Source organism: Scardinius erythrophthalmus (assembly GCF_964197995.2).
Source record: "Scardinius erythrophthalmus genome assembly, chromosome: 7".
Lineage (NCBI taxonomy): Eukaryota > Metazoa > Chordata > Actinopteri > Cypriniformes > Leuciscidae > Scardinius > Scardinius erythrophthalmus.
Genome location: NC_138227.1, coordinates 13,144,661 through 13,154,382, shown reverse-complemented (window position 1 = coordinate 13,154,382; position 9,722 = coordinate 13,144,661). Strand labels below are relative to the sequence as shown.

General features: G+C 40.2%; 2 protein-coding genes and 1 pseudogene across 3 annotated transcripts in view; 2 read left to right on the top strand and 1 right to left on the bottom strand.

Moving 5' to 3' along the window:
* On the top strand, positions 1–2,593 carry LOC308693418 (endonuclease domain-containing 1 protein). Its single transcript, XM_081370302.1, has 3 exons — positions 1–387; positions 1,135–1,291; positions 1,487–2,593. The coding sequence occupies exons 1-3, from the start codon at positions 91–93 to the stop codon at positions 1,876–1,878; spliced, it is 846 nt and encodes a 281-aa protein (XP_081226428.1). The 5' UTR covers positions 1–90; the 3' UTR covers positions 1,879–2,593.
* On the bottom strand, positions 2,026–9,079 carry LOC308693416 (TRPM8 channel-associated factor homolog). The gene is made up of 8 exons (XM_081370300.1): positions 8,903–9,079; positions 5,379–6,116; positions 4,312–5,303; positions 4,122–4,216; positions 3,764–3,977; positions 3,431–3,670; positions 2,975–3,312; positions 2,026–2,589 (listed from the first exon to the last, which is right to left on the bottom strand). Exons 2-8 carry the CDS (start codon positions 5,993–5,995, stop codon positions 2,347–2,349), a joined length of 2,739 nt encoding a protein of 912 aa, XP_081226426.1. The 5' UTR covers positions 5,996–6,116; positions 8,903–9,079; the 3' UTR covers positions 2,026–2,346.
* The window catches only part of LOC308693205 (bifunctional polynucleotide phosphatase/kinase-like), a 28,019-nt pseudogene continuing 27,242 nt past the window's right edge, over positions 8,946–9,722 (top strand). The window contains exon 1 of the transcript in view: positions 8,946–9,071. The product of the transcript in view is annotated as a bifunctional polynucleotide phosphatase/kinase-like (transcript). The remainder of the gene's footprint in view (positions 9,072–9,722) is intronic.

Here is a 9,722-nt window from a genome sequence, read left to right as displayed (position 1 = left end):
AGTCACGGGGAGTGAAAAACAGAGAGGAGTTATAAAGGAGAGCTCTGTTATAAGACGTGTCAGCTTGTATTTAGCCTGCCCTGTTGCATTATGGAGGTTTCTTTCATTCTGTGTATCCTCACTGCCGTGTTCTTGGGTCCAGCAGATGGACATGTGGTGGCTAATTTCTGGGATTCACCAGATTGCATCAAGTTCTTCTACAAGGAAAAAGTTCCAGAGCTGGGAGCTTCCCGGCCAAATGTTGTCCGTTTATGTCAGCGCTTTCTAAACACATATCACTTCACCACACTTTACGACACATACTACCGTATAGCTGTCTATTCTGCATACATCTTTCAGCCAAGTAATGGTGGAGGCAGAGAGACACGCTGGTTTGTAGAGCCACAGGTGAGTAACATCTATTATTCTAGTGCATAGTGCATAAAAACATATTTTTACATTGCAAATGTAAGCAATTTTCAACATTTTTTAAAGTAATTTTAAGTTGTAATTTAAGTTGAAATGACTTCAACATCCTAGTTGATTGTACTTAAAAATTTAAGGCAGCAACTTTTTTTTTACAGTGACTTGAACCTGGGTTACTTTATATATATATATATATATATATATATATATATAAATATAAATGTCAGATCACATCTTTTTTTTATTGTAAAAAAATACTACAATATAATGAAGTAATTACAATATTTGTTGTCCAAAATATGTTTGTTTTTTTAAACAAGTTATTGTTTAAATTCTGTTTTACTCTTTAAATTTAGCTGAAAAGTAATAAAATGCGGTTTAATGGCAGGTTTCACTGACGACTTCTCATTATATATCTCATTATTGGGGCATGTTGTCACAAAAGATTGAGTTTAGTGAGCTGAGTGCTTTTCCTGTACACACTAATGGTAAAAATGTTCAATAGCATGTGCTTATACAGAAACTGATTTTAAAATATAATAAATGTAATTTAATAAAAATACTAAAATAATAAAGCAAAAGAAAATATTAAAATATAATAAAATATTACCCTGGGAAATATTTACTGGAGTTTTTTGATTTAAAATTAATAATCAATAACTTTTATACTTGAATATTTGTGTAATTTTGGCGTTTCATTAAGCCATCAAAACGATGATGTTTTACTAGTTGGTGAATCCCACATGGTCAAGTGAAATGGAAGATGGATATAAGCTGTCACAGCAGAACCCCGACATCTATCTGGGAGAGAAACAAGCTTTAAATGAAGACTACACAAACTCTGGATTTGACCGTGGTCACCTAAATCCCAACGGACATCATGCAGGTATAACCACTAATGAACATTTAATATTATTACATTTATTGCCAATCTTAAACGTTACTCTTTGATATACATAATATAATATTTATTAAAAAACGCTTTTCCTTGACGAAAACATCCTAAAATCAAAAGTTGATGAATTTGTTTTCAATTTTTTCTTTCTTTTCTCTCTCTTTTATCGTACCTGCTTCCTGTTAGTTCCAAGTCGCAATGCCACCTTTACCCTGACCAATGTGGTGCCTCAAAACCCAACGCTGAACCAGAACGCTTGGAACAAACATGAGTCTAAACTGACCACCTTGTTTAATGCAAACTGTCATCAGGCTTATGTGCTGGTTGGTGCCATCCCTTCTTCTAACAACTGGATCATCAAAAACAATGTCAAACGGGTGAACATCCCAGAGTACATCTGGAACGCTTACTGCTGCGTCGATCAAAACGGCCGCCCCATCCTAAGCGGTGCTGCGACTGCCCTCAACACAGAGCAGAATGTTGTTGTGGAACGCAGCCTAGATGAGATGGTCAACTTCCTTCAGTCATTCTCTGATGCACCAGTGAATGAGCTGTTCAGCGGCCAATGCAGAGCTTAGATTAACACTTACAAATAAACTTTAGCAAGAAAGGCTTAATTCTGTATTTTCAAATCACATCAACATTACGCACCATTCAGTATCTTTTAAAATAATATGTATGATTAATTCTCTTGCATAAGAAAGGAAAGTACACCAATACAAAATGCTTTGCCATATTGACAGTTTTTTAATTGTAGTACATACATGTAGTTTTTGGTATATATGTATATGTTGTGTTTTTAACATGCATGTTCAGGATATAAAACCTTAGCCCACTTACCCAATAGCCATTCAGAATATTTCAATTATATGTATAAGTTTGTGCCTTATACTGATATCAATCAATTGCTCATCTACACACTTCACTACACACAATTCATTCAAATGAGAGACATGAATACAATAATGTCCATGAAACTCCAGATAAGCATATATCATCTTGTATACTTAATCTAACCCCTCAATTGTATTAAAACTGAGACGTTCTTATGCGTACTGGCTCATAGGATGGTCATTCCACTCAGGGAGATGAGAGATCTTCTCTTCTGTGCTGGGCTGGATGGGCCAACCCCACGCTTTGAAGAAGGGGGACAAGTTCATGTTGACCACCTTGGAGAAGGTCTCAGCATACAGATTCATCTTGCCTGCATTGTCATTTGGCACTCCACTCATAGTATGGTAGGCAGTAAAAACTTTCTTAAAAGCATCCCAGCCAAATTTTTCCTGAAGCTTGAAAAAAAACAAAAAAAAAACAAACAAACAAAGATGATGGAAGATTGAACACAAAAAAGGGTATAAATATGTATATTTTTATATTTACATAATTATATTTTTATAATAATTACATAAACAATTACAATTACATTTTTATATTTATTTATTCTGCACAAGGTTTTATTGTTTTGTTTTTAAAAATCAACCTTAAAATAATGAATTATTACTTCTAGGTAATAGTGAGCACAAATAATCCATTATTGCTTTAATCTCTTTAAAAAATTACAATACTGGCAATGATGAAGTAACCAAAAATGTACATTATCAAACAATGTTTTAAAACACATGCATTTAACTGATTAAACAAACTGTTAAAACATTATACACAGTCTGTTCTTACCTGGATGTAAGTCTCGAGCGCCGTCCACATGCTCCAGCTTTTTAAATCCTTTCCGCCACTGTGATACATCTTGGCACGAGCCTGACGGTTTTCTAGAGTGATGGCTGGATGAGCATTAGCGCTACTCATTTGCAGAACTTCCTCATGTATGTACAAGGACCACAGGTTGCAGGTGCACTCAGTGGTGTGTGGAGGGAACTCCCAAACTTCACACTGCTGGTTATGACCCAACTCATGAATGGCTCCCCAAAGACCACTTTTATAGGCTTCCTTTACGTTTATTAGTGCTGGGGCAGAGATGGTTTGCATCATGATGGGATATCCAGCATGCATGAAACCTGAGGGGTGAAAGGTGGAAAGTGTTATTGTTAAGATTGTGAGAATATAATTAGCAATAATGGCATGATTCTGTTGTAATAGTGATGTTTTTTTCATCCCAGCAATAGTACCACTGACCGTGAGAGATCTGAACATCTGCAACAAACCGCTCCTTGCGGGGCAACTTGGCAGGCCTTGCTGCCAGGTCAGTTATGCTTCTCATTATGGTATCCCAGAATGTGGCCACCTCATCAGGGCAGTCCAGATTCCTTATAAATTCTGATTCTAATGTGATGATGATGTTCTCAAACTCAAGTTCTGCCCAGGGGGCAGGTGCCGAACGGATCCCGCTCACCCAGTCAGCTACACTAGTCTTTCCTGAGGGACAGAACAAGTTTTATCATGTTCCTTGAATGTTCTGAATAGAAATCTTACTGTGATGCTCACTGGATATTAATTCAGAATTCTTACCAGATTTGAAGTATGGAGCCTGCACTGAGACCTGAACGACAATGTCCACCCCATCCACTTTGCTCTGGGGAGGTGCTATTAGGTAGATGAGCCCTCCCCACAAATTCCTGACCTGGACCATTTCTGTGTTCAAAGGGAATCGCTCATGGACCACAGGAGCCCGTTTCAGGATGTTTGCTTCACCAATGTTATCTGTCTGGCAACCAAGCTGCACCTACATAGAGTATCTCATCATGTTAATAACATGCTCTCCAAGCCCTATGTGTAATATGGTTGTATCTAGAATGACAAGTATAGCTATTACATACAGCACTATTCCTTGATTGGAAACATGTATAGAGTAGACTTTATTGATTACCTGCCAATTTTTCCCAATGATCTCTGGAGGTACTGATATGTTCGTCTTCATACCAGGAGAAAGATATAAGCCTGTGCTTATCCATTCTTCACAACCTGAAACAAGTAATTGTATAGTGCTTAAAATAGTCAAACTAAATAACTAAGGAATAACATTTTTCCTCCTGCATTTGGCAAGAAACCTTTCATACCTGCAGTGTTAGCACTGATCCGAACTCTTGCATTAGACACAGTGGGCAAGTTGGGTCTGTCCTTGATGATGTATGGAAGTAGGGCATCAGGATTAGGTGACACTTTGTATATCTCAGATCCAATGTGGAGCATCAGGTGGTCTTTAGCACATTCGACAGGACAATTACTACACACCTGTGGAACACCTACCTCCTTCACTATGTCACTAAGAATTGTTACTACTGAGGTGTAGGCGGCACTGTCATGAGAACACATACGAAGGTAACTGGCACAGTCACTGCCCAGCTGCTTCAAGCAGCCCTGTTCATGAGCAGTCAATTCTTTCCCCAGGCTTACATGTTCAGCAAACCGCTGCAGCATTCTACGAAAGTGGTACCCCTCTCTACAACTATGCTCTATATCTAGGGCCTTATATAACCCTTCATCCAAGGTATTGCCTAAGAGACACAATCCCATCTTGGTAAGAATATGATTTCCTGGGTATTCGGTCATCACATTGCAGCCACAGTGGGTCTGAGCCCAATACCAGGCATGACCCCCAATCAGAAGTCCTCCACCTTCAGCAACAAATTCTTGGATCTCTGCACATTGGGCATCACTGTAGGAAGTGCAGACGTAGACACTTAGATCTTCTCTGAAGCCGGTCAACTGGCAATCTAAACCTGATTTGCTCAGTACCCCATGGGCTGCTTTGAGGCTGGGTAGGATCCCAATAACACCCTTCCGACCCTCATCAAGCCACTTGATAGCATTGATCATGAATGTGGACAGAGAGTCCTGGCCCAGGTAGCCTTCATGGGATGCCAGAATTACTCGACCTTGTCCATAATAAGCACCAGCAATGAATGCTTTTCCAGCAGGAGTGACTGCAATGGGGAATGCTAATGGTCCATGCACCATCACTTCAGATGCTATAGCCCCTCCTTGGGTGTCAAACTCAGACACACCTTGTAGCAGGAACTCTAGATCATCTTTGAAGTCTTTGCCTATTCTGAAAAAAGACAAGACAAATAGTGAATGGTTTTTTAAAGAATGGGTAAAAAGCAAAAATGTGTGCTGAACTTACGATACAGAAAGCCAACTAGAAGGGATGTTTCTTGGGACAGGAAAGTTGCCAACTTCTCCTGGGAGTTCAGAGAAATAAATTCCTGCAACACTGCACACCTTGTTTCCTGGAAAATTCTTTAAAGTGTTTTCTTGTGGATGGTCATAAGACCAACTCCATGCTTGGCCAGCAATGATCAAACCACCTCCAGCTTTGAGGAAAGCAACCAGATCCTTTGCACAGGTCTCAACACTGTAAGCATCTGTGATATATATAGCTAATTCATTACGGAAGTCTCCTAACTCGGTCTTGATAGGGCAGTAGTTCAAGTTTTCAGCTACTGAACGTAAACTCCTCTGAATTCCTACAATGCCGGCATCACCAGTACACGGCATAAGCCACATTAAAGCATTCTTGATGAGGCCAGGAAAGCGTGTTAGGTATCCCTCATGTCCAAACACCACTATACGTCCCTGACCGTAAAGAGATGCAGCCATCAACACCTGACCTCTTGGATTAATGGCAAGTGGAAAGGCATGTTCACCTATTAGTACAAGATCACTGGGCACTGCTTTTCCTTGGAAATCAAGCTCCTGCAGCCCATACATGAGACTGTAGTAGTCCTCTTCGTGTGCCATGGTGAATTAGTTCTGTTTTAGTAAGCCAATTCAAATCACACACAGGTTTAAAGGGTCTGAACACTGGGTTTGTTCAACCAGGGCTTGTGCATGCAGAAATATAACCGATTGGTTTTCAGTCCTACACAAAGACAGAAAAAAAAAAAAAATCAAGTTTCATATATTTAGAAACAAATAGAAATGTAATTTTGTACATGTTTTTTTTTAATGAATTACATTAAATATACAGTAGTATACACAAATCTACAAATCCACGACGTCCTCACAACCTTGTCATAAATATAACCGTTATATGGGCTATATACAACGTTAAATATATATATAAACGCCGTATATAATTATTATTATTGTTATTATTATTATTAAGGAGGTTGGGTGTTCGTAAAAACAACAATAAAAAAATCTTCAAACTTACAGTACCAAGTCTGCGACTGCACAGGGCCTCATGCTAAAGTGACAGTTGATGACGTAAAGCCAATTAAAAGTTCCTATTTTTGCCCTTCGAAATATTATAATAGTTAACAGACATGGCTACAAGTGAGACTGTGTATCGTGATTCTGTACTATTCTGCTGAAAGTTGAAAATGTATTATGCAGTAACGTAGTGTGACAGTGATTTGTGCATACATGTCAGTCACCCTTTTTTATATTCTTTGGTCCGTCAGCGCGGAAGTTCATAGAGAGCTTATTCAGTCCATTTTAAATTCTGATTTTGTCCGTCTCTCAAATGGGTTAAATCATAGATATATTGCCTATGAAGTTCAAGTAAATGCGCTAGAAAATCCGCGCTCATTCAAGGATGTGCATTTATTGCATGGACGGAGAAAGCGCCGACACCTGCAGGATTTCATCTGATGGTAGGCTACATAAGCATATTATAATCTGTTCCGTGAGAGCAGAACGAACGAGCCTTAAGCCTGTTTTATACTTCTGCGTCGAACTGCCGCCGTAGCTACGTCGTAGGCTTTGTGTAGCGCGCGTACCCTACGGCGTACCCTGACGTGCACCTCTCCAAAAATGTAACAACGCGTCAATTCTACGCGGACACAAGTGCGGTGATTGGTCTGCCAGAACCCCTCCCTCGGGGTTTCACATGCTCCCTAGGTGCGCGTCAACGCGGACAACGACACAGAAGTATAAATTAAAACCAACACGTTGCCTACGGCATATAGGCTCCGGCGTAGGTCCGACGCAGAAGTATAATGAGGCCTTTAATTGACGTTTTTAAATCTGAAAACTCCAAAAAGCAACGAAATTGTCAGACATCCTCCATTAGTGCATGTTCACAGGGCGAAGCAATGGGTGTATTAAATTGTATGAAATAATCCCGAAAAAAAAGCACAAAACACTGCAGAGGTGATTTGGCATTTTAACATGGGGGAGATACAGATTTGACTCACTTTTGACACCAGCCTCAAGCGGCCAGTCAACGAATTGCAGTTTAACTCACTTCCGTGTTGGTTTCAAGAGAGAGACGGGGAGGTTGCCGCTTGGTTCGCAACAATACGCAACATTTCCCGCTCGGTCAAAACCACGCCCATAGCGGTAACGCCCATCAACGTACAAATGTGGGGAGGCGTCTTGACACCACACGACAGTCAATTCATACTCTTTTCCAAAGAGAAATTGTGCCTTATATTTTGTCTCACTTGATCAATTTTGTTTCTTGATAACATGTTGTAGGCTATGTTATAATTCTTAGAAAAAAAAAAAAAAAAAAAAACACCACCCCACAGTCATGTTGCAAAAGTGGATCTGCACCTTTAGGCTAACCTAAGCTCTTGTTTACAAAAGTTTGGGCTTATAATCACATCTTTGTGTAGATGAGAGGTTGTGATAGTTTTGTAAAGGTTTTGCTGGCAGTTAAATGGGTGATTTATTTAACAAACTGATATTTAACATAAATATATGTGCTGTTAATCGATGACGTCACTTACACTGAGCTAAAATTGTCTGAAACTAGTTCAAATGCGTTTTGATATTTCACGGTAAAGAAATATTGATAAATGTTTTGTTATTTTAGCAGCGACAAAATAACCCCTGGGAAAGCTCCACGATTTCAACAATTCTTAAGGTGAGGGAAAAAATTACTTCAGTAGGTAATCTTCACATTTGTACGTGAATACTTAACGAAATATGCAGTTCCGAAAATTAAATTAACAAAATGTAGGTCTATTGTCACAATATTAACAAATTGTTGCTAACTGCTGCGTCCCTGCGGCGCATCTGAAGCGCTCGGACTGGTCTAGCCTACGGAGGATTGTTCTTGTCGCCTGGCAACTGTGACAGCTGCCGATGACGAGCGGGAAAAATGCTGGACTTTTTTATATTCAATTGGGTTTTATATTCAAACAGGGCTAAACCGAAAATACATGACCTGGCAGCGCCGGGGCTGAAACATCCTCACCATGTCCTCAAGTAAAATATAAAACATAAAAATGACAATAGCCAATTCTGGCTCCATAGCTGTTTACTCAATTATATCTTATGAATGATGAATTATCAGGATGGGAGCTGTCCTCTCGCACCGTTGCTTGGCGCTAGGAGCGGTGATCACAAACACCTGGCTGCGCAATTAGGAAATCCTACGAAGGCTACATGGTGCGTCCTTTGAAGGATGCATAGGCTGCATCCTTGAAGTCTGCGTCCTCCGAAGGATGCAGCCTTCACATTGGGACACAGCTAGTGTGTCATATAAAGGACACTTATAAAATGTGCAGAGCTGTGGGTCCCCATGCAGGACCAGGATTGAGAACCACTTATCTAAAGAGTTACTTTTCAGTTATCTGGTTAAATATCCATAATTAGCTCGCTAAATAAATACCAAATGTACAGAAGATTGGTAATTTAGCAATAGCATAGACCTACATTTGAACTATTTGAATTTTAAATCATTGTGTTTCTTACTGTAACTTCTCTCCTCCTGCAGTCCAGCTGTTCTCGTCTGTGAATGGCGATGCAGTGCGCACTAGTGAGTGTGAATGGAGCTCGGTTGGAGCTGGCTGATGGTCGAGCTCTTATGTTTGGTCGAGGCCCTGAATCCAGAATTTCAGACAAGAAGTGCTCAAGGCATCAGGTTGGGTTTTCTTATCACACCCAGCCTATTTATACAAACGGTTGAACACGTCACGTTTGTGTCTGCTCCAGTAGCGGAGATAGCGTGGGTGGGTGGGTGGATGAGTGAGGCCGCCCCAGGGCGCGATATTTTTTTCCCCAGGATGGTAGGGGAAGACTCATGAATATTAATTAGGAAAGTCATCCCTGATTGGTCTTAACCCCAGTGACGGGTAGGTTTAGGGCGGGGTTAGGGGTAGATCATCAGACCTCCAGTGGCAGGTAGGTTTAGGGGTGGGGTTAGGGGTAGGTCATCAGGCCAATCAGGGATGACTTCCCTAATTAATATTCATGAGTCTTCCCCTACCATCCTGGGGAAAAAAATATCGCCCCCAGGGCCCCTCAAACGCCGCCGATCTTGCTTCACTGGACAGGAACAGTGTTCTTCTTGATACTATCAATCTGTCTGTGTTTAAACAGCAGGCATGCAGACATGTTCTCTCGTGTCTTGCGCTTAAAGAATGCTATAAGCGCTAGACACGAGAGAACATGTCTGCATGCCCGCTGTTTTGTCTTAAATGGTTGAGAAAGAAAAACAGTAAGCCTATGTCTATTGAATCAGTGCACTGACAGCATATACTTGCTGCTACCATTAATGTTGATCAAAGAACAA

Coding starts and splice junctions, on each gene's coding strand:
- LOC308693418 (XM_081370302.1), top strand. CDS start 91: ATGGAGGTTTCTTTCATTCTGTGTATCCTCACTGCCGTGTTCTTGGGT. Junction 388..1,134: donor GCTGGTTTGTAGAGCCACAG/GTGAGTAACATC, acceptor ATGTTTTACTAG/TTGGTGAATCCCACATGGTC. Junction 1,292..1,486: donor TCCCAACGGACATCATGCAG/GTATAACCACTA, acceptor GCTTCCTGTTAG/TTCCAAGTCGCAATGCCACC.
- LOC308693416 (XM_081370300.1), bottom strand. CDS start 5,995: ATGGCACACGAAGAGGACTACTACAGTCTCATGTATGGGCTGCAGGAG. Junction 5,304..5,378: donor TCTAGTTGGCTTTCTGTATC/GTAAGTTCAGCA, acceptor GTCTTTTTTCAG/AATAGGCAAAGACTTCAAAG. Junction 2,590..2,974: donor CGCTCGAGACTTACATCCAG/GTAAGAACAGAC, acceptor TTTTTTTTCAAG/CTTCAGGAAAAATTTGGCTG.